General features: G+C 50.7%; 7 protein-coding genes across 7 annotated transcripts; 6 read left to right on the top strand and 1 right to left on the bottom strand.

Annotated features, from left to right (window-relative positions):
• Window positions 1–627: 627 nt before the first annotated feature.
• On the top strand, window positions 628–1,935 carry IAQ61_004928 (uncharacterized protein; the record flags this gene model as incomplete). Its single annotated transcript, XM_003839531.1, has 1 exon — window positions 628–1,935. The coding sequence occupies one exon, from the start codon at window positions 628–630 to the stop codon at window positions 1,933–1,935; it is 1,308 nt and encodes a 435-aa protein (XP_003839579.1).
• A 2,942-nt stretch (window positions 1,936–4,877) lies between these two features.
• Window positions 4,878–5,115, top strand: IAQ61_004927 (uncharacterized protein; the record flags this gene model as incomplete). Its single annotated transcript, XM_003839530.2, has 2 exons — window positions 4,878–4,956; window positions 5,007–5,115. The coding sequence occupies exons 1-2, from the start codon at window positions 4,901–4,903 to the stop codon at window positions 5,113–5,115; spliced, it is 165 nt and encodes a 54-aa protein (XP_003839578.1). The 5' UTR covers window positions 4,878–4,900.
• Window positions 5,116–6,618: 1,503 nt separating this feature from the next.
• Window positions 6,619–9,345, bottom strand: IAQ61_004926 (uncharacterized protein; the record flags this gene model as incomplete). The annotated part of the gene is made up of 1 exon (XM_003839528.2): window positions 6,619–9,345. One exon carries the CDS (start codon window positions 9,343–9,345, stop codon window positions 6,619–6,621), a length of 2,727 nt encoding a protein of 908 aa, XP_003839576.2.
• A 946-nt stretch (window positions 9,346–10,291) lies between these two features.
• IAQ61_004925 (uncharacterized protein) lies at window positions 10,292–12,006 on the top strand (the record flags this gene model as incomplete). The annotated part of the gene is made up of 3 exons (XM_066096543.1): window positions 10,292–10,398; window positions 10,708–11,096; window positions 11,421–12,006. The coding sequence occupies exons 1-3, from the start codon at window positions 10,297–10,299 to the stop codon at window positions 12,004–12,006; spliced, it is 1,077 nt and encodes a 358-aa protein (XP_065953861.1). The 5' UTR covers window positions 10,292–10,296.
• Window positions 12,007–12,219: 213 nt separating this feature from the next.
• IAQ61_004924 (uncharacterized protein) lies at window positions 12,220–12,944 on the top strand (the record flags this gene model as incomplete). The annotated part of the gene is made up of 4 exons (XM_066096542.1): window positions 12,220–12,245; window positions 12,301–12,352; window positions 12,419–12,495; window positions 12,731–12,944. The coding sequence occupies 4 exons, from the start codon at window positions 12,220–12,222 to the stop codon at window positions 12,942–12,944; spliced, it is 369 nt and encodes a 122-aa protein (XP_065953860.1).
• A 4,487-nt stretch (window positions 12,945–17,431) lies between these two features.
• Window positions 17,432–19,066, top strand: IAQ61_004923 (uncharacterized protein; the record flags this gene model as incomplete). Its single annotated transcript, XM_003839526.1, has 1 exon — window positions 17,432–19,066. One exon carries the CDS (start codon window positions 17,432–17,434, stop codon window positions 19,064–19,066), a length of 1,635 nt encoding a protein of 544 aa, XP_003839574.1.
• A 1,239-nt stretch (window positions 19,067–20,305) lies between these two features.
• On the top strand, window positions 20,306–22,076 carry IAQ61_004922 (uncharacterized protein; the record flags this gene model as incomplete). Its single annotated transcript, XM_003839525.2, has 2 exons — window positions 20,306–20,720; window positions 20,773–22,076. The coding sequence occupies 2 exons, from the start codon at window positions 20,306–20,308 to the stop codon at window positions 22,074–22,076; spliced, it is 1,719 nt and encodes a 572-aa protein (XP_003839573.2).
• Window positions 22,077–22,449: the final 373 nt, after the last annotated feature.

Below are 22,449 nucleotides of genomic sequence, written 5' to 3'. Positions count from 1 at the left end.
ATACACTGTGGTGAGCTGTAGCAGAATATGGGGCTTACAGTGTTACAGTACAACAGTCACCAGTGCCAGTGCGTACTCAATAGAAGGTGTCGACGTCGCGTTCTGGTTAGGGGACTGCGGTTCCGTCATGTGATTGGTCTGCCGAGGCTTACGTCAGAGACGCGAAACTTGACCATCGACGGGACGAGCCTTTGTGCCCACCGCCTCAATTCAGCACATGACACGGCGAATTCACGCAATATGAACCATTTGACTTGCCTCGATAGCTATTGTTGGCGGACTCACGAAAGTCGGCCGCTTGTGAATATTCAAGCTTCACCTGGCTGAAGGTTGACTTCATTGCAAAACCTGCCAGTCACATCTCACGGTTCCCATCAAAAGATAGAAGATAGACCTACGGCGGTCCCCCTGGACAAAACTCGTTGGGAAAGAGCGGATATCGATCGTTGCTGCGCGCATTCCAACCGCCTGGATCCTGTGGCACCTGCAGGCTACGCGTTATAGTTTTCTGGAGAAGATGCTCTCGCCTGCACATCAACACCATCATATACGCCAAAGCAAGGACGTCGGCCTTGCCAGCCTTACCACTGCTGGTACTTTTGACTACTACTCTGTTCCACACAAACCATGGCAGGAGACACATCGGCACTGATAACAAGAGGCGGACCTTCTTATCCCCACCAGAGGTTCAGTCTCGGAGAACCGTGGGAGTTCACCTTAGCGATAACCCCCGACATACACGAGCTCTGCTGTGTGACCCATACAGGCAGTTGCCCCAGAGGCGATGGGTTTACCTTTCGTTATCTAAACAAAGGGGCTGCAAACGCCGTCTTCACAATTCATCCCTCATCTGTCGTCATCATCGAGAAGGTCTCCTCGAAGCCCATCTTTCAGCTTGTAATTGAATTGTACAAGACAGATCGCAAGTGTCTTACCGCTCAACCTCTGTCTCGTGAGAAGCTTGCCGGAAGAGTACTTCGAGTCCCGCGGGGTAAAGATAAGACGCTTTCAGGTGATAAGATTCTGTCGAGCTTCAATCTGCTCATCAAGCCTCTGTTCCAACCGGCAGAGACAGGCCACACAGCTGCTCAGATGTCTGGTTTTCGTATTGATACTAATGGGAATGTCATACAAGCAACACTCAGATCAATGCAAGGTGATCTTTGCCAACATCTCATGGATCACAAAGGTATTATACTATTCCCCCACGCCGTCTGCACTCTCCGATCTCTAGCCAACAAGGACGTCTTCGTCGGACCCCAAGACGGACCTTCAGAAATGTGCTGGGCAATTCTTCTAGAAGACATGTCTCCTGTCCCAAACAAATCGGTAATGCTGGAAATCAAACCAAAGTGGCTTCTTCAGTCCCCCGACGCTCCTGCGGGGGCAATACGCTGCCGAACATGTGCCATGCAAACCCTATTACCCAAACATCGAGCCAACTACATATGCCCACTTCTACTCCTCCACGGCACTCCCAACCATATACGTCCTTGGCTCTCCACACGCATTTCCAAATTGCTCCCCACAGCGACCACGGCTCCGCGACTCGTCCAAGGCATCACAGAACAGGTGCTCGCTTACCTGACTACCGGCGTCGGCCGAACGCTCCTACAACACCTTGCATTTTTGCAATCCAAGCTCGACCCCTATGGCGTGCTCTGGCAGAATAACATGGATACAAGCAATGCCATCAACTTCAACCTCCGCGCTGCCATGTCACTGCGTGATTGCTCACTTTTCATTAAAGCTGAGTACGACGCCGCAACTGGAATTCCGTCGAATATAATCTCGAAGCTTGGAGACTTGGACTTCAAGTCTGAGGAAAAGACACTGGATTGGGCGGAGAAGGAGAAGAGGTTGAAGAATGAGGGAGCGTATACGAAAGTTTCGCAGGATGATCTTGGGTGTTGGTTACCGAAGATGAGGGTTTAGGGCTCGTCCATTCGTTCTTTACCTTGGGTTGTTAGACAAGGTCGTTATATTCTGGGAAAACTGATCTGGTTTGCTTTCTGGGCTTACTAAGAGTTGTAATCATATTTTTGTGAGACTTTACGGTGTTTATCATATTAATAATCATACGCCACATAGTAATTCATTTCCTAAAAACATCCTCACGCTGTTCACAATTCGCTCACAATCTATTAATTGAACATCCCATAGCATCATGCCTTGCGTGATGTACACCTAATGACGAATGAGCATCTCCTTCCCATTGACAACAACGCGCTCCCGACCAACTTGGATTTCTGAATCCACTCAACTCATACGCAAGCAGAACAATCCCAAGCACCAACACTGCCGCATTTCAGATGCTAAAGGGAGAGAAGTCAAGGCGACGGGCTAGGTAAAAGCGGATCGGAAAAGGACGCCAAATGCTTCTTAGAACGACATTGGTGAGAGAATAGGGACATGGCATCATGTCGGTGCAGGATATACCAGTACAATCTTCAAAGGGCATTAGGACAAGATTACAAGGGAGAGGGTAGGAGATTATTGGAACATGCAGCAGTCGCAAGAAGGCCACAGGTTGTACAAAATACAGGGTGATGAAGGCTAGATTTTACAGTCAATCTAAAGGAATAGCGCAGGTAGTATTCTCCGATGGGCAAGCATAGGTACATGCAAAAAGCAGGGAGTACCTAGGTAGCGATGGTACTTGTTCTCTGCATCGGTGGATGTGGTTAGGTATAGTCCTACTCTATGGATCTCCAAAATCGGCGCTTCATTATTTTTAGAACATGATGGACAAGACTTGACTGCTGCTTATGGTACTGTACATTCTGTTCGGATAGTGACCACGTACACAGTATGCTTGGAACGACGTTCTGGGCCGAGTCGAATACTGATGTTATTATTAGCGCCTTCATTGCCAAAGAAGTTTGTGTAGGAGTAGTGTGTCAATTTTTGTGGCTTGGACGTCAGAAAAGAAGGATTCGTCAGATCATCGTTGGATTCTTTCCAGACACATAGTTACCATATCTTGTCTCCACAGGGGGCAATTGAGGACATATGTACTGTTTAGATATTCACGCGCTATTCGAGGACTAGCGCGTCTATCCCGTTAATGCCGCTTATTCGCTGACGATTTTGGTTGCGTTATTAATCGTTGATGATTTAAAAAGTTAATGCCAAAGCTGAAACTCTGGTCTTGTGTGCTCCTCGCCTTACATAGTATGTCCTGCCATATCATCCGTGTACTTAGCCAGACTACGTCCTGCGTTTCAGATCAATTAAGAGGCCCAGGTCTTTCACAGTCTTCGATCAAGGCAAGATTTGTTTAGATCAAGCTTGTGCCCGTGATCTTAGTTGTGCTAATCGTAGCCCGATTGACTTCCCTTGTTGATCGTCACTGGTTGCATTTCAAGACTTGTCGAGTTATTATGTATGGTCTGATGCATGCGGGCCTATAGATCATACTCAATAACATCGTAGACTCAGAGATTCAGACCTAAAGATTCTACGCACCTAGGTATGTGTCTGCATAGCGTGGCGAGGGTAGAAATCGCGCCTTACGATATAGTAAGCACTATCGAATCTCCATTCCTTATTACTAGTCTACAGCTTGTGTGACCAAGGCGAGAAGCATGTGTATAATAATATAGTAGTAGTAACTATGCTGTAGGTCTTAGCAACGTAGCATCCCCCTTAACACGTAAAAATCACTTGAAACAACATACAATGGGTCCTATGGAGATGGCTAAGCTTAGAGACTAATACTATTGTATTCCAATATATTACATTCTATTCTATACCAGTTAATACTGGGGTTAATGCATTCTCAAGGCCCCATTCTTCTATCTCTCTCATCCTCTAATTATTCGAATCCCAATCATTCTCTGTACTATTACTGAATAGGGACAGGGTTAGGGTTACGAATCTATCATAACGCCGCTGTCTTTCCCTAGGCCTCTATATTTACACTAGGATCGGTCAGAGGCATAGGAAGCTTTGCTCCAACATAGAGCAATGTTAGGTCAGTGGTGAGATTGTGTCTTTAGCCATGCTAAGGACAAAAAAAAAGGTAACAGCATTGATAACTTGTGTTCCATATTATCGTAAGTAGTAAGATGCTTGTAAGCAGCGCTTGCTGGTACCCGAAAGACTATGCTGTACAGACAGGGGTAAACATTATACATGCTGCAGGTACTATAGCACGGTCCTATCGGCTTAGCTTCCTATGTCGACACACAGCTTTTGTGAATGTAATCTAAAGATCATCGTAAGTAGAGTAGTTTCTGTAAGCAACACTTGAAATCTGCTGTAATATCTGTGAGGTTCGTACATACAGGGGTAGATGCCATATATGTGGCAGATTCCATAGCACCGTCCTACGTGCTCCGCTTCTCATCTAAATATACCGGTATGGCTCTTGTGCATTAAATTTAGAGAGCATTATTCTATGTTCTACTATATTGTGAAACACGACCTAACAAGTATAACAGTAATGCAAGTACCAAAAAAAAAGGTCATCATCTTGGATAACAATATCGCCGAAAAGCCGTGCCACAAATGCGGCAACCTCTCTGTCGACACACACATGAATGGACTGCTTGTTTCCCATCACTAGATGGTTTTCATCTCATTCTCACTTCCTCAGACTACTCTGGTGCTGCCTCTCTTTTTAAACCCTCTGTTCTTCTAAACGCTCCCGTTTTCAACAATAGCAACGCAACATGGTTCAGCTATCGACTGTTTTTTACGGTGCCTTGTTGGCTAGCTGAGCCTATGGTGCCAATGTCACAACTACACTCGGTGTCTATATTACCGGCTTCAACACGGTCGATCTCCCATTGAAAGTCGTTATCATAAACGAGATATGCAGTCAGTGTTCGCAGTATACAATCCCTCCTCCCCAATGCTAATTACAAGAGTAGCTCGATTTCAAGAGAACGACCAAATGACCGGCGTTAGGGTTGAACTTAGCGATCCAAAGGCCAAGTGCAGATTCTTTATGTAAATCCACCTGATTGATTATTTTCTAGTGTACTACTAAACTGTCCTAGGAACGCCAATTGCAAAGATAAGTTCAACGAACTTGGGGAGGGTGATCACAACTTTGCTAAGACGGAGTGGAATGACGAAATCTCAGCCGTGATTTGTAAAGTGTGGTAGTTGATCCACGGCATACCTACGTCATGTATTGGCTGGGACCAAATGGACATGGCATCAAAAGTTCACTTCCTAGATCATCCTTCATGTCAGCAAGCGGTTGTAACGTCAATCACCAGGTAGCGGCCTGTTTAGTAATTTCCCAGTGCCAATTGATAATACATTCCATAGATATACCATATATCTTCTGCACATTGTGCCTTATCTGTCCCAGCAATGCATGTCAAGTACCATATCTTTACCTTTGTTTAGCTGTCAATTATTCAGGTCCGCACAATAAGACGATCTACTCCCATCCATAAAACATGTACCTCCTAAGCTGTACATCACGAATTTCCCTTGAATAAACTCAATCTACCTACATTCAACACCATTTGCTGAGCAGGCCTACTACATTCTTAACTACTCAGCCCGTTAAGCTTCACCAAAATGGGCCCGCCGCGATAATATGTTCCTGAGTTTGGAAATCATTTGCTTACCACCCTAGGAACTCTCGCAAATAAAACAGTTCACAAGTAGTTACTTTTTTGTGCAAGTTTGCCTCAATCGGGGCTCGATAAGCATCGGTTCCGCCCGAAAGTTTTGATAAAGCAAGGTGCACTTAATGTGGAACAGAAGGATTATAAGGGTAAAGAAAAGCAGATACTATCATTCGCCTCGACTTCCGCACGCAGGCTAGCTGACAATGCTCATCGAGGTTCCAAAAACTAATGTGCATCTCACGTACTCGCGCTAACTAAACAAGGATAAAACGAAATCCAACGCTGCGTGACCATCATAATCCACGTGCCATCATCCGTCATCGTACCATCGTATCTCGCTGCCCAACATTCATATACGCTCGCTCGCTTTTGCAAAGAAAAGAGATATAAAAAGCAATCAAACTACAGCAAATGGTGCAAACGTAAGAGAAAATAAAAAAAACATGTGCAGGGGGGTATTACATCCAACCAAGAATCCCAAGTGCCTCCGCGAGGAGTAGGTATAGTGCGAGAAGAGGAAGTAGCAAAGAGGCGGAAAGGATTTTGGAAGAAAATGGAAGCAAGATGCTTGTGATGAGATCCAACAATTCGTACAATCTCGTTCCTCAGGAAGCAATGGCCCGCGCGTGCAACGGTGGTGTGCGTGAGCGTTCCAATCTAGCAAACAAACAGATGTCCCACAATTTTTCCACAAACGCAGCAAAGAGGAAGAAAACTGCGGATGAAAGGTGCAGTAACCGGCAAAGATTGCAAGCAAATCAAGCATTTCCGCGTCAGGCGGGTACTCGAGTTCGAACCATAGTTTTCGTTTTCTGGGACTATCGACGGATGCCGGCTCCCCTCGTGATGAATTGAAAGTTGAACCTACACTGTTCGACCGAAGTGAATAAGGCGAAATCAGATGCAATAATGTCGAAGCCGAGGCTGAGAATGCGTGTTGCAGGCTTGGTCTTGCCTTTGGGGAAGGGAAGGGGTGGCATCCACTTGGTGACGAATGGGTCGACAGCTGCCTGTAGGGAAGCAGCTAATTGCGATAACGTCGCAGCGGGTGGTGTTCGCTGTCGCGGTCATCACGAACGTCCCGTATGACCCGACTGTCTCGCCGGCTGCGTCCGCTGCGTCCGCTTCTCTCGGTCATGATTTCCTCTGCATCTCTCCGGGCCTGGGCTGGCATGATCGCCTTGGGTGTGTTGCCCATGATACTGCCACGTTCACTGTCGTGGTAAGTGGTTTCGCCGTTGCGGCCGCCAATGATGATATCAGCCATGCCATCGCCAGTAGGCACGATCTGTAGATTACGACCTTCCATATCACCGTTGAAGGCCAGACTGAGCGGAGCTGTGGCATCGATTCGAAGCCTGATCTCATTGGAACCGTTGCTGGTGACGGCAGTACGGTTGGATTGGCTCTGCTTATCGCTGCCCTTGCTATGAGAAGAGCCTGAATCGTCAGAGTATAGGTTTGCACGCGACTTGCGTCTTGCAACTTGGTATGCCTGGTCTGCATATGAGTCGCGGCTGCCTCGCTGAGCACTAATGTAGTCTTCGGCTGCGTCAGTCTTGCGCTTCGATTTCGTAATCAAGGCAGTTTTGCCTTTGGACTGTTCGACATCGGTGGGTCGTCGAGGCCGACGGAGAACAATGGGCGCTGGGTTGTGTTCTTCCTCGGACTCATCGTCGTCGTCCTCTTCCTCGCTCTCGCTATCAAAAGCACCAGGAGGATGATAGCTACGAGACTTGCGGCTTTGTTGCTTGCGTTCAGCCAACCGTTCAGCCTGATATCGCTGTTCATGGGCAGCCTGAGCTTGAGCTTTGGCGAGATGACGAGCCTTGGCTTCTTCGATGGCCCTGGCTTCGGCAGCTCTTTCTGCAGCTCTTTCTGCAGCTCTAGCTTCCTTGGCCTCGAGGGCCTTGTGGGCATCCTGGCGAGCCCTGTCCCTACGGTATTGTTCGTAGTCCAGCGAGTCGTACACTTGTCCTGATCGACGACGATCAGCCTTGTTGACAGTCACTTGTCCTCTTGGTGTGATGTAGTCCGACTGCGTACGTGCAGGTGCAGGCCGGCTGCGAGTTCGGACGGGGAGACCCTCGGCATCATGTGTGTCGATGTCCCTGCCAGAGCGGTGATCCTGGATGATGGACTGTCGACGGCTCTTGCGGTCGACGTCGGGGCCCTGAGTGGTGTGCGCATGAACCATGGCTGCTGGACGCCGTGCCTTGCTCTTGGAGCGCTTTATCTTGGGCGGAGCCATGAGAGCCGGTGGAGCTGGTGCTGCCGGGGGTGGTTGGGGTGCACGAGGTGCACGAGGTGGACGTGGTGCACGAGCCGCTGGGGCTTGGTATTGTTCCTCTTCAGACTCAGAGTCGTCTTCCGAGCTGCTGTACGAGTCGTAGGGCTCATTTCCAATCTGCAGTGGTGCTGGAAAGGTAGGTTGTGTTGCACTCTGCGGCTGGCCACCGTACCTCGCAGACGGCCTCGTGGGCTCCCGCGGTGCCTGTGTGACCAGGGGTGCTGGACCGCCGTTGCGGGTGCCGTGCGTGCCATAGACAGACGACCGACGCTGTGGCAGACCAGGGCGCTGCTGAGGCTCGTACGGAGGAGACGTCTGGTTATGGTTGTACTGAGGAGGGTAGTAGGCTGGCGTCTGGGCAGCCCCTCTCATGTAGGAAGGCATGGGCGGCGGCATGTGGTGGTACTGGGGCACGCCGCGTTGGAAGGTTGCAGAGTTGGAGGGAGGAGGGCCACGTTCACGCTCTTGGGGAGGACTGGGGTAGCCAACGGCCATGGCCGGGTGATGGTATTGGGGGCCAGGCTCCCCGCTGTAACTCATGGGCCGGGCAGCACGGGAGGATGCGCGAGGGCGTGTCATGGCAGGCTGGATGACAGCGGCGCCCTGGCTGTACTGGGCCGGTGGGCGAGTGAAGGTGGGCGAGGGCGGTGACGAGTAGTACGTGGACGGGTCCGAGCGCATCGAGCGCTGGTCAGAAGTGGAGTTGAGTCTGGAAACGTCGCGCGCAGACTGCGAGGGTTGTTGCAGGTCTGGGCGGCGACGCTGCAGCTGCGAGGGGGCAGTCGGGCCGCAGCCAGTGCAGTTCGGATCAGTGCACACCGCGTCGGCTACCCTGCTGTTCCTGCGGTCCCTCTTCTCCTGCGAGGTGGTGATGGTGGGACGACGCTGGGGAGGAGGCCTCGAGGCGTGCGAGTCTCTGCGAGAGAGCGACTCGGGACGGCTGCTGTCGATGCGCTGGGAGATGGTGGGCCGCCTGGTCTTGGGCGCGGGTGGTGTGGGTGCGGGTGCGGGTGCAGGCGGAGCAGGTGCGGAGAAGGTGCTGTGGGAAGGGGCGGCCGTGGCAGAGGCAGCGGCAGTAGTGGCCGTCGTCGTGTTTGTCGTCGAGGGGGCAGCAGGTGCGACGGGCGGGCTGCGTGGTTGTTGGGACGTGGCACTTGGAGCCGAATCAGCGGAGCCTACGGTCGCGTGTGTGATGCTTGAATACCCAGAGTCGGAGCGTTGGTCGACGTTGGCGTGCACCTTGTCTTGCTGGTGGTGCTGTTGATGCTGCTGCTGCTGCTGCTGCTGCTGCTGCGCGGGCGGCTTCTCCTTGTCCAGGTCCGAGGGATGCGAGCGCTTTGTCGATACATTAGCCACAGCGGGCGAGGAAGGCGACTTGCGGCCCTTGAAGTTGACGGCGTCGCTCTGGTCTGAGTGGTATTCTTCAACGTAGGCCTGGTAGTCCTGGGAGTCGGTCGCCATGGCGGCGGCGGCGGGGGGCGGGCGGCGACGGCGAGTGTTTTGTCAAGTGATGATGGGCTTTGGGCGTGGGCGGGTCGCGCTCTCACGTCTAGCGCAAGCGGCTATCGATAAAATAGACTTGCGGGGCGATCCTTAACAATGCATTCAGGCGAAAGTCACAAGTGGAGCGCGCATTGCCGGTCGGTTGAGAAATTTTGTGTTGTTGTGCTGGCGTCCCATGTCATGTGCGAGTGAAGAAAAAGGGACAAGGGCAAGGGCAAGGACACGGGCAACGGGCAAATGGCAGGTGCAAGTGTAAGTGCAAGTTGCAGGGAGACTGGAGGCAGAGAGAGGGATAGAGGGATAGAGGGAGAGAGGGAGAGAAGGGAGAAGGAGAGAAAGAGAGAGGAGTGTGAGTAGGGGTTTGCAGCAGAAGGGAAAGGGAGGGAGGGGAGGGGGGACGAGGGAGAAAAGTAATCTGAGGCCAGGCGACGCAGCGTATGACGGACGGGTGTGGCAGCATATGCAGGCGCAATTCGGGCTTTCGCGCTGTATGAAAAAGATTCCCACGGCAAAGCAAAATTTCAAAACGGGCGGGTGGACAGAGTGGCGGGACTTGTAAACATGACCCTGTCGCTGGGCTGCTAGTTCTTTTCATGGGTTGCGTGACTTGCATCTAATAGTAGGTACAACTTACTTGGGTACATGACATTAGTTAGTACAGTAGTATGTATACATGGCACTGTTGAAGCAGACGTTGAGTGAGCAGTGACTGGTTGGAAATCGACGTTGGGCGCACAGTGCACACACTGACACACAGGCACACAGACACTCCACTCACACACTGTAGTAGCGAGAGAGAGCGAGAGAGAGAGAGAGAGAGAGAGAGAGACTAGGCAGTTTGGGCCCCGGCTTTCCTTCGTTGCTGCCCATTTGTCGGGTTGCTGCCCTTTCTCTCTCCATCCAGCCCACATGTGCACCTTCCCCATGTCCCCCCGCCGCCGCGTTGCTCCTTCCGTCACGGGATGGGCCTCCTTTGTGCCCGGGTGGCTCCTGCCAGTTTCTACCATAGACGTACATACTCTACTCTAGAGTAGTAGGTAGGTACTTGGTGTGAGGCCGCGTGCTGGTTATTTTCATTGGCCTAGAGCCATGAGAACAACGTGAAAAGACAGAGTGTAGTATAGTACAAGTACTCTCTACTCTACTCCACTCTACCCCCTCCCCCCCCATTGCCTCACCACACATGCTGCGCGCTGCACGTTGTGCGCAGTCGCCAATGAGCAGGTACCTTAGCTTAGTGTACCTAAGTCGTTTGCTCGTGCCCAACCTGCTTCGTGCAGTCACTACTATTCTCTTCTCTCTCTCCGTACTGTCCTATAGATACATACAGCCCAGGTACCCATCTCCACACTCACACGGTCGAGAATACCAGTCACCGTGCACGAGAGTGCTGCTGGCCGCCACCTGCGACACGTCTCGTCTCTCGCCTTGCTGATGATCAATGGCGAACCCCCATGTGTAATAATAGGCACACTGTGTGATTGGCTGCCCTATCCAGCTGCGCGACACCAGTGTCAGACATGCCAACGACGCCAGCTTGACTCCTCCTCTCGCCCTCCTCTGCTTTGTGAGGCAGGGCCCCTTTGGTCGAACGAATTGAAACCGGGACTTGCCCTTGTCCTTGCCCTCGCCCTTGGCCCGCAATGCTGGATGCTCTTGAATCCACTCCCTCGTCCGCCGGCCGGAAGCCCATCTCACCGCTCAGCTAGGTAATCTAGCCTACCTACTCTACTTACACAGTGACAGTACACACTCTTAGCTTGGCCTGGAAAGCTTGGGAGCGTCTGCTAACATACCCATACTTCAATGTTGTAATGCACGCCCCAAACGTAACGGGCGCTATTCCCCCACTAATCCCCAATGGGGCTCCATGGAATGCATCCTGCTGTCTAGCTACTCTCCTCTCCTCTCCTCTCCCATCTCGACCTCTACTACTAGAGTACTGTTATACCTACGAACACGACAACCCCCCCCCCCCCCCTCTCCCCCTTTCACCTATGAAAAGGCACACCCCACACCGTGAACGGTTGCAGGGGAACCAATCCTTACCTAGCCTTAATCGCCGTGTTGGCTTTCAGTCTCGCCATCCTCATCATTCGCGTCATCAGCCTCTGGGATGCGGTCTTGGATGGCAGCTATGCCTTGTTCACCCTGGGCCGGCCACGTCAGTTCGCGCTTGCCATGCAGGAACAACAGAGCACTCTCGACAAAGGTCACAGCTCATTAATGTCGCAGCGACGCGAACAATCTGTCCTTTTGCCACACGCCCGCTTCAGACATTCCGCCACCGACCATGACTGGCAAAGGCTCACCATGTCGTCGCAAATCACGACCTTCCAGAACGACTTCCCCCCACCCGCTAGCGCACCACATTCAGCATTTGTCCAACTGTACAGAGACAACTGTATCCGTGTAACCTTGTCAACTCGATTCCGACAAGTCCACCATCACGCGGCCTGGCAACCGTCGCTTACTCGTCACTTCTATATAGACGCTACCCCGCTACTTAACTGTCCGGTGAAGAGCTGCAGGCGATCGAGGAAACTGGGCGGTCGGCAAGCCTGTCAGAGATGCGCCACTCCTCAGCGATTTGGTGATGAGCTCATGGCTGAGCTGTGATTTGCATTGACAAAATCACATTCAGAAAAAAATTGGCTTTGGGCCGCCTCATGCTTCAAAATGCCTTGGTCCTCTCAATCACTGTCCACCTTTGCCCTACTTTGTAATGTGTGTTGGCGAAGTCGCGAGAGGATTACTTCTCATGCCCGCTTGCTCAGCTTATCCCGTCAAACGACAGAGGTAGACGACACCTAGGTTGATATACACGTCGAAATGCTTCGTCCATCTCCTCACCGTTTGTGAATCTCCACGATCGTCCGAAGGATGTGTGTAGTGGTCTGACCTCGACTCCAGCGAGCGCTCACATCCAATACGCCTACACCACCAAGAACATCTTTCATGTCTTGTACGACCATGGACTGCATCCGTCCGTCTTATCTTGAGATCATGAGCACGTCTTGCTCGTTCCCAGGCAGCCTGTGCTACCACGTTCGCTCTCGTTGCACTGTGCACGTATGTACTCTATGCTGCTCGGACTCTCGACAGAGGGTAAGTGACTACCGGCCACCTGGTAGAATCTAAAGGCATCATGCGCCGATCAATGCAGTCTGTCCCCGATAGGAACGGAAACTGGCTTCACACCTTGTGCAGGCCGCTGCGCATTTGCTATACTAGATCGGCCTTGATGCGCCTTATTCAATCGCACTCCGCACTCCATGCGAGAGCGGGGTCGGATTCGACAATCAACCATTTCGTCACATTGCTAATCAATGCAACCATCAAGGTCCATGGCTGAACTCTTGCGGACATCCACTATGCGATATCGGCAGCTATTGTGCTACACCGGCACATGCCAGCAGTGCCTGCCTGCGGGCATGTACCGAAGCCAGAGATTGTCAAGGTATATACTCCCCGGCATAGGAGTATGCCAGTATCTTTTGGTCCCTTTGTTCTCTGCGTCAAAATTATCCAAGTTTGGGGCCTGGAGCCACACTTGACGAACGGCAGACAAATGAACAAAAAACACTAGATGCCAATGCTCAGGGAGAGGGAGGCCTTCCCGTACAGACTATCAACATAATACTTCACAGACAACGCAAAGTCGTACAAAACCTACAGAATCCACGTCTTCTACCCGGATGTTGACCGAAGATCTATCTACCTACCCGCTCGCGGTCCGTACTCTAGACGTCCAGTGTGCCAGATTGAGACTAGTGCCTGTTAGCCGTGGAATGTGAGAACAGGTGGGACATCCGGCTAGCGCTGTCCAAGACAACCCACAAAGCAACTCCAAAAAGGCGGTATAAGTTTCCGTATGATATCGTGTCATGTTCACATGGATAGCCAGCTTTTGCGAGACAGGAGCCTGTTCCTCTCTATGCGTTGGTCGTCTTAGTGCAACACTGGATACGCAAGGCAATGTGAGTCATTGCAACACTGCTCATATACTTCCGGCTTTTTGAGTCTTCGCTGCCCAAGACTGACCCGATTGGGTTCCATGCCCCCGGTCATGCGGCTCCTCGCTGCCCTACAGGCCCACACTTGGCACCGGCGCAACATTTTTTTGCAAGAGCAGGATGCCCAACCTGCCCCACTCGGCGGCTATCCTGGCCCTACGAGACTCAACACCAAGGCCGACAGGTCACTCCGTCACAGTCATTCCCAGTGACATCTCTTAGGGCGACGTAGCTGCGACACGTCGCATGCCACATGCTATTGTGCATATTTTTAACTTCATCCGCACCATGACGAAATTCGGGACGGGGGAAACACTTCAGCAGAGACTCGGTGCGAGGTCATCATGTTGGCCTGTCGAGCAGGTAGAATGACCAAAAGAAAGTCACTCAGTCACACTAAAAGCCGAGGAATGCACGCTTGCGTGGGGGACACTGAATATTCGAGACCATAACCGTTCACGCAGTGCGGTGGTCTGAGCTTGACTGACATGCGTGAAGCGAGCTCTTTGCTGGTGGGTGTTGTAGACTACCTTTGTTCACCCTAGTCGCAGTCCCGAGTGACAGGTAGGACGCCAGCCCTATGAAGACTGGATTCGCCTTCACGAACAGGAGGGGCCGTCAGCAGCTGTGCGTGGTAAACATGGCGTTCTGTGCTCTGCACATATGGGCCCTGCTCGTGGAAGGCATGGTTAGCCCTCGGACATGCCTATTCTATCTGTCACTGGACTGTAAATCTGATGGCCAACCCCTTTTTGTCGTCTTCATGCTGTTGGTTTGTGAAGAGTTGCGGGTAAGAGCATATATCTCCTCGCGAGGAAAAATCCGGCCCTATACGAAACTTGGTTGGTTGTGTTAGATCATCTTCACCACCACTGTCTACACGTGCAAAACTGTATAAATGTCTAGTTATTGGTCAATCACATACCTACACCCAACGAACAAACCCTACTTACCTCCCTATCTATCCACTCTCACCTTTCTTGCCCCTCGCACGCCAGAAAACACTTTACGCATTGTACGCAGGAGCACTCCCTATACAAGCAGTTTCTTACTAGTTTCTTACCTACAAGATCACACTATTAGTTTGCAACCACCAATTTACCTCACCACACCACTCATACGTGTATTACAATTATCACTATCATCTACATGAAGGGGCAAACAGTCTTGCATTGTCCTCTATTTCTCTGCATGGCAGTTCAATGCGAGACTCGATTCTGGCGCAAGGTAGATCGGCGATGACATGTGCAGGGCGATAGGAGGGGGTGCTAGATGCTACTGTCTGCAAGTGATTGTATGGTCGGTTGGTCGGTTGGGAGAGTGGAGATGGCGGTATGTGGTGTAGGGCTTGCGTGGCTGGGAGTGGGGAAGGGGAATATTTCTGGAGGTTTGGTGGATATGGGGGATATGGGGGATGTCCAGTGTCTGCTGTGAGAGCCGTACAAGGTGTTATGAGTAGAGATGGAGTATAGTAGAAGTCTTTTGACGAGCGATTCCACCCCATTATACACTTGATATACCTATAGTCACTAATGTTGCTGTGTTGTTCCTAAGATATGTCTTCACCCCCTCCGTCTCTTGGGAATGGACATGTCTACGCCGCATAACTATTCAATTGCAAACTTGGCCTAGCCACAAGATTAGGTGTTATATCCGCCATCTCCTACATTCTACAGCGCTCAACATTTCCATTCGATGAAAACACTGGATACAAGCACGGAAGCCTGCCATAGTGATACCACCCAAACAAACACTGAGCCTCCAGTCAGATTCACGAAGAGCGTCTTGTTTAGCCAGTATTTCTTGGCTAGGCAGCACAGTAAACTTGAGTGGAAACTGGAGGTCGAAAGTTGCATTATATACTCGAACGAATGTGGGTTAGATTGGTACATTCCAAGAAGGATCGTATGTGAAGCGTGCAAGATGTGATGTGATACACATGTTAAGTGCGAGAATTCGATTCTTGTAACGTCGCTAAGTAGTCTTAGGTCCGACTTTGTGGCGGCAGTACATTACTACGATGCATAGAATGCCCTCTTCGCACGTATATGAGATTGGTTACATTTGATAACATGTTCAGTAATATCACAAACAGAGAGGACATGAGGAGTACAAACGCTTCGCACTGGTCCAGGATAGGGTCTATCATCGCGTTTGAAGCATCATTCGGCCCCTTTCTTGAACCATAGACGAAACATGGCACTCAATCTTGAACGAGGATGATCTCTCACATCAGGTGTCCCTAGAATGTATACATGTAGACGTTTACAACCGACAAATCGTCATGGCCAACTAAGCCACTAGCACACTCAACAACGGCATCACCAATGCTAGACAACTCCAAACAATGCTACAATGCTAGATTCAATGCCGCAAGCGTGTGTTTTCAGTTTTGACAAAACAATTTACATCAACACAGCAACAAGCCTCATGATTGCAACCTCAACAGTAACTGTTCTGAAATTTCCCGTGGCCAGTGCTAGGCTTCCCAGATTATTTTTCAGTCAAACCTTCATAGGTAGTAAAGCTATTCATGGGGTTTCCAATACGAGTGCTGGTTTTGAAGATAGATTTCAAATGAAGCAATTATTTTGTGTCTGGCGATAGTGTTCTCGCATAGTGGAAATTGATGGGACCGGTGCAGCGAGATGGCATTTATGAGGCTGTTAGCCTGGAACTGTAAGTGCAAGAAAATTTGTTACTTGAAGTGGCGTTGGCGTACGCCAGCGGGCACTTGGAAAGCGGCGTACAGAGTGGTGAATAAAGTGGTAGCATTAGCACACTCACTGAACGTGTCCTCTAGGTCACATGCCTCCTTCCTGCTACCCATAAAAGGTATGCCGAATTCCTCTTGTGACCTACAATGCCCTCAGCGGAAACATTCTCATGTCTGATGAGGGCCGTGTTTTGTTACGAGGATTCGAGCTCGCATCGTCAACAGCCGATAGCTCCTCAAATACACCATCATTAGCTGTCCTATGATATTACTTTAAATCAAGGCTATTACATGCAAGATCCTCGTTTCTATTTAGTCACGACATTTCCCGGGGCATAAGTTGGCTTGGATCAATGGTAGGTAACAAAATCGTAGAAAGGCTTATAAATCAAAGATGATGGGCTCAAGACATCATGTGTACTCATGCCAGATAAGTAAGTCACGTCTTGAAGCAGGATAAAATTGCACTAACTCGTCTTCCACACATGTCATAATCTGTTTTAGCCTAGGTAGCTAGTGTTAGCTTGAGTAAGGCCCTAGGATACTGTCGGTATGATGTCTCACTAACATGTAGATTTAGATCTCTATGTCATACCGTACGGTAACATGGCATTTGCGTGCGGTTCCTAAACTTATTTTGTAGAATCAACAAAAGCACACTTAATCTGTGAGCTTCTGCTAAACTGCGGACGTCGAATTGTCTCATTAGCAAAGTAAATTTTATGAGACATCAAAATTCTCCGCGCTTTTTAGAAGCCTATCATACTGGAATTGATGCTCCGTCATCGCCACCTAAAGGTAAATATTCTCGTCTGTCCCCACTGCTTTATGCAAAACTTTTAGGCGTTGTATATTCCCACACCTACTACGCCTGATCTATGGTGATTAAATTTGGAGGGTATGAGATGCCTCTTATTTCATTGGCATCGAATGAAAAGATCTTGGAGATAGTAGCTTATACGACAAATCATGGCTGAGTTTGATGTGCTGCATTTTCGGCATCATGAGCATGTACCATGAGACATCCTCATGATGAACAGCTCTTGCGCTCTAAAATGGGATATAAAATTGAAGTATTGATTGATGTAGTAGGCTTTTTAGTTTTTTGATATAGACCACTCTAATGTGCGTTGAGAATGTAGAAATGTTCAGTACAAGGTTTAAAGGCGGTGTGTTAGTCAGCGTCCACCCCTGCAAGCAGCTGCGACTGAGTCGCCTTTCGATCCCGCGATTCCTTGAGACCACCCCGACTCATCAGCACATCATTTTGACCAGCAAACGGCGACCTTGAAGGGCTCACTCTAACGTTCAGATGCCTTCACTACTTGATCTTCCCAATGAAATCCTACTCCATATCATTGCAAACATCGATCTCTATCGTGAAGCGCGTATACTGGGGTATGATCCGGATTGCTCAACTTCATACCTAGTAGGAGAGCATCTCATCGACGAGTTTGAAGAAAACTGCCGTACGCTGCGCAATCTGGCGCTTACGTGCAAGCGCTTATCACCTTTGGTCGCGGAGCAGATAATTTTTGCACCTCTCGTCACAAATTGGGACTATCCAGAGACGTTACAACCACGTCGTGGCAGACCGAGCTGTGCTCACTTACTCGCATTGATACGCCTACTCGTAGCCCATCCGGAGCGGACAAATTACGTGAAGCAACTGCGGTTATCGCTCCGCCCGGAAATCGAACTTGATTATCATTTCAACGGACGAAAGATCTGCCCCGTGCGAACGCTCGCGCTCATCGAGTCGCTTAGAATCCCTTCAACCTCGAAGCATGCGTTGAGAGAGTGTGCACAAGAATACCCTTCGATTACCTTGGTCTCAATATTGTTGACGCTTGTGCCACGACTTGAACGACTGTGTATTTCCATGCCAATCGGGTTCAAGATCATTACGGAAGTAGAACGCCCCTGCTGCATTTTGAAAAGGCTCTCCTTTCACACCTTGAAGTATCTCAAAATCGAAAATTACAGCTTTATTGATCTAGGCCATTTACCTTGTTGCGCAGATACCAACATACTTGATCTTAGTATCTCTCCAGAAGAGATCAGGCACGACTTCACCGCTCCCGCCGCTCCGACCACACTTTCAACGTTATCAAAGAAGATGTCAAATGCATGCCTGTCTGAGCTACGCCATCTAAGAGTGGATTTTCAGACAAGAACGGTAGGCATATGGAATCATGGAAAGAGGATGTACATGATCGATCTTTTGCAAAAATTCCGTCATCTCAAACACCTCGACTTCTACGCAGAAAGCTCTGACTGCAAAAACCCCTTTCGCAGTGTTCGCGCGTTTCCACACTACCAAGCCAACATACAAAATTATCCTGACGAATCAGATCATCTTCCTCTCCACGTAGAGGATCAATATTGGGACCAAAGATTATACGACGCACGCACTGAGATTACGGATTACCAGAATCTCGTCGACTCTATTATACATCTCAGGCCAACTCTGGAGACGTTGCGTTTACCAGGCGGCTTCTGGACGTTACCTGGGGGCATGCGCAAACCTCTGCCGCGCTTCGACAAGTTTACGCAGTTGAGCAAGCTGCTCATTCCTCAGGCAGCCATCCTTTCAATCAAATTGGACAACATGCGGCTTGACGACGTAGTCGGTGACTTTGATCTTTCTCCCAAGATGGCCCTACCTCCAATGTTGCGACATCTGGTAGTTTTCGACGCTGATGCGCCATTTTTGCATTCGCAATGGCTTCTCGACTTCTTCGGCGCTCAACTAGGCCGAAAGCAGTGGCCGGGCTTTGAACATCTTGAGATACGCCTCGGATACACTGTTGAAGATGACGAACTAGAAAGGATAATTGCAGGACGATCACCATCGCAAAAAACCTTCTGCACACTCGCCCGAACAGCTCCCTTTCGTACAGTCGTCAGAAGAGATGACGATGTGCCATCGCTCAGCCTCGAATGAAGGACTCCTTGAGAATTCCCCAGACGCCCATGTCCTTGCGACGGACCCTAATACAACGCAATTTGACACCATTTTTTTCGCTCCTCTGCTTTTCAATCTTGAGTCGTCGCATATGACGAGCAGCTTGGTTCATGGATGTTTAGACCCCAACATTTTCGTCTGGTTAAGTTTGCGTCATCAGGAAAAAAGCTGGCCGCCTTGCGCTCGCCAGCTATTGTTCGGCCGGTTCTCAGCTGTTCCGCGAGCAGTCATGGCAGTCGCCGTCGTTGCCAAGGGGCCTTAGCATGGACAGCCACGTATGTCTAGTTCAGCCTCTTGTCTCCATGAGGCAGCACCAAATGTCGCTACGTAGACGGGTTCTCTTCCGGCTTCATTCTTGATTTGATGGCGAGCAATGCGGAACATTCAATCAAACTTATTCTGACTCGAATCTACGCCGCTGATGTCATAGAAGACTAGGTGGCGGGGAACTTAGGGTTTGATGAACGGCGAACATGGGCAGTCAGCCCTGACGATCATGGGAAACTCAGACAAGCAAGGGACATCAAGAATGGGTACCCCGAGGCTCGAGGGCCTCGTATTCATCAGGTTGGGCAAAGCGATCACCACGATCGCTGCCATCGCTTAAGGTTATTAGAAGACGATAGCCGTTGATTGGCTCGATGTGCGGGAACGCATATGGTAGACAACTTCCCGACAACAACGGTCCGAATTCCAGCCTTGTTTGAGACCTGATCACTCCACAACAGGGCCTTCTGCAGGGTTGTAGATCGCGTCTATACTAATGGATGGGGCTGCTTGTCATCCACACTAACCAAACCTTCAATCTGCAGAGGATTGCATGTACCTGTGGCATAACCTTCAGAGCATGTGCTGCACTTTTGGAATCATAAAAAGAAGCAGAGTTTGCATGCCTGAATGCGAGTTTTGGGCAATGACACGACCATTTCAGTGCGGGTAGACATAAATGTATCTGATATAGCGGCAGATATCAGTAGGGCACTGAATCTAGTCACATTACTCAGTTTCATCCTGGATCGGAGCCCGACCCAGATTTTGAGCCAGTGCATCCATGTCGACAATCTCAGCAAAGCCCTGTCCTTATCCTGCACGTCAACAACAAGGATCTCTTGGCCTACTGAGATAGATCGAGGGCCCCCCAGGATGTCAGAGCAAGGCAAACTTTGCACTGTATACAACCGATACTGATCACACAATCTTGAAGGCTTCTACGGTGTCATGGCCTGCCCCAATGGCTCAGCACCGCTGCTCTTGCCCTGGACAAACAACTCGGTGTCTGCTGTGCCTGATGCCATCTTGTCGAGGGGCATCTCGTTCACAGTTGGCACGCCTCCGCAACCATTTTCACTGATTCCGTCGACAATTTCGGACAATTTGTTCGTCAACAACGTGGCCGAGTGTGTAGCTGCTACGAATAGCAGCTGCATTGGACAATTTGGCGGCATCTATGACAGTGCCACTTCGACCTCCTTTAAGCAAGTCGACTATGCAATCTGGCCAGGCAGTAGAGATTCCATTGACCTGGTGTCTGCGAGCTCATACGTCTTCTTCGACGATGCTGTGGCATTCGGCTTGAAGCCCGCTACCAACAAGTTCTCCCCATTTCCCATTTATACAAATGGCACGACAGACGGTAAGTGCACGACAGCAAGATTGTCTCAAGGGGTCATGCTGACTGAACCCAGCAATTGCCGATCCCTTTGCGCAAAATGACCCGAATTCGAGAGGAACACTGCCCTTGGGCGTAAACTCGACATTTCTCAACCATCTTGTGGACTCGGGCCAGGCATCATCAAGGACGTATGGCCTTTGGGTCGGTTCCGAGTCTGAACTGGCGCCACAAGACGGTCTGCTCGTTGTCGGCGGTTACGACGAGAGCAGACTAAAGAGTCCAGGAACTACCTTTCCTATGTTTGCAGATTGTCCAACATGTGCTGTTCTCACAGCCATCACGTACGATGCCGGCGGCGAAAGCACCACACTTTTCTCAGCTGCCACTGACACGCTTATTGTGAATCTGGATCCCTACTCGTCAGACTTGCAGTTGCCGCCAAAGATGCTCGACATCTTTGCCGGTCTCGAAAAGACGGCAGTATGGAACGAAACGTCGCGGCGATTTGAGCTTCCTGCCACCACAGCGCCTACTGGCACCATCACCGTCACCCTTTCCGACATGGGCGCTCCGCTGAAAGATGCTTCCAAGCCTTCCGTCGCAACCTACAAGTCCGTCATCCCAGCCACTGAGCTCTTCCACCGTCCACGGGCGTACAACGCAGCTGGCGTCTATGAAGTCAGCAATGCCACCGTCTACAACATGGCCATGACCAACCAAACGACAACGGCCAAATACGCCACCCTAGGCCTCCCCTTCTTCACGCAAAACTACCTCATCGTCGACCCAGACGCCCTCCACTTCCAACTGGCGCCCGCCGTCGTCGCGCCCGCCGACCCCAAGGGCGCAGACGCAAAGCTCAAACAAGTCTGCCGCGTCCTGCCCGGCCCCAAACCCAAGTCCCAAATCGCAGCTCTAGCGGGCGCCGTCGTCGGCGCCATCATCGGTACCCTCCTCGTCGTCGCCCTCTTCCTCTTCCTGCGTCGCCGCCGTCGAAACGCAAACACCCGCCATTCGCGCGGCGCCGAGAGCGAAGCTGCAACCCTCAACTCGACAAAGCCCCTCGTCGACCGCCTGCCCACGCACACCTCGTCGGAGAACAAGTCGCTCGAGCTTCCGCTCCAGGCGCCCCCGCCCCCAGTCGCCGTTCTCCGCGACGGCACTGCGTTTCCCTCGCCGCCGCCCATTCGCGCAAAGAGCACGCGGCGGGGGGTTACGGTGGAGGATCCGCGGCGTGGACTCGCGCACGACGTCTTTCGTAAAGTGGATGAGGAGAATGACGGGCGGTTGTTGGATGAGCGGCCAATGGGGCTGAGCGAGACAATTCATTCTAGGACGACGTTGCCGCGCTTGGCGGCCGAACATGAGGTCCAGTGATGATGATTGGGATGGATTGGTAAACGGTGGACTTTGCCGCAATGGAAAATCGCCACACTCGGTCACACGGGCTGTACATGTCTGTCGGGGGGGGGGCGGGTGAACAGACACGCGAATTAGTGCGCACGATACATGTACGTCCACTGCGCGCCAGCGTAGATTCAGCTTGAACTGGAAATGTAACAAATATTTTGCACAGTCAAGCTCGAATGCCTTGCGCGAGATGAACGAGGGTCGACGAGGCAGGCCGAACGCCACTTAATTTTTTTTGTGTTTATACAGTTTCAATGATAGATGTTTAATAGTCTGGTCTCCCTCTTGTACGCCTTCTTGTAGCCATTTTTCACAAATCCTTGGCCATGTCCCCTTCCGT

The sequence above is a fragment of the Plenodomus lingam genome, assembly GCF_022343315.1.
Source record: "Plenodomus lingam strain CAN1 chromosome Unknown contig_19, whole genome shotgun sequence".
Lineage (NCBI taxonomy): Eukaryota > Fungi > Ascomycota > Dothideomycetes > Pleosporales > Leptosphaeriaceae > Plenodomus > Plenodomus lingam.
The sequence above is the reverse complement of the archived record's forward strand: the minus strand, read 5'-3'. Positions and strand labels throughout refer to the sequence as shown.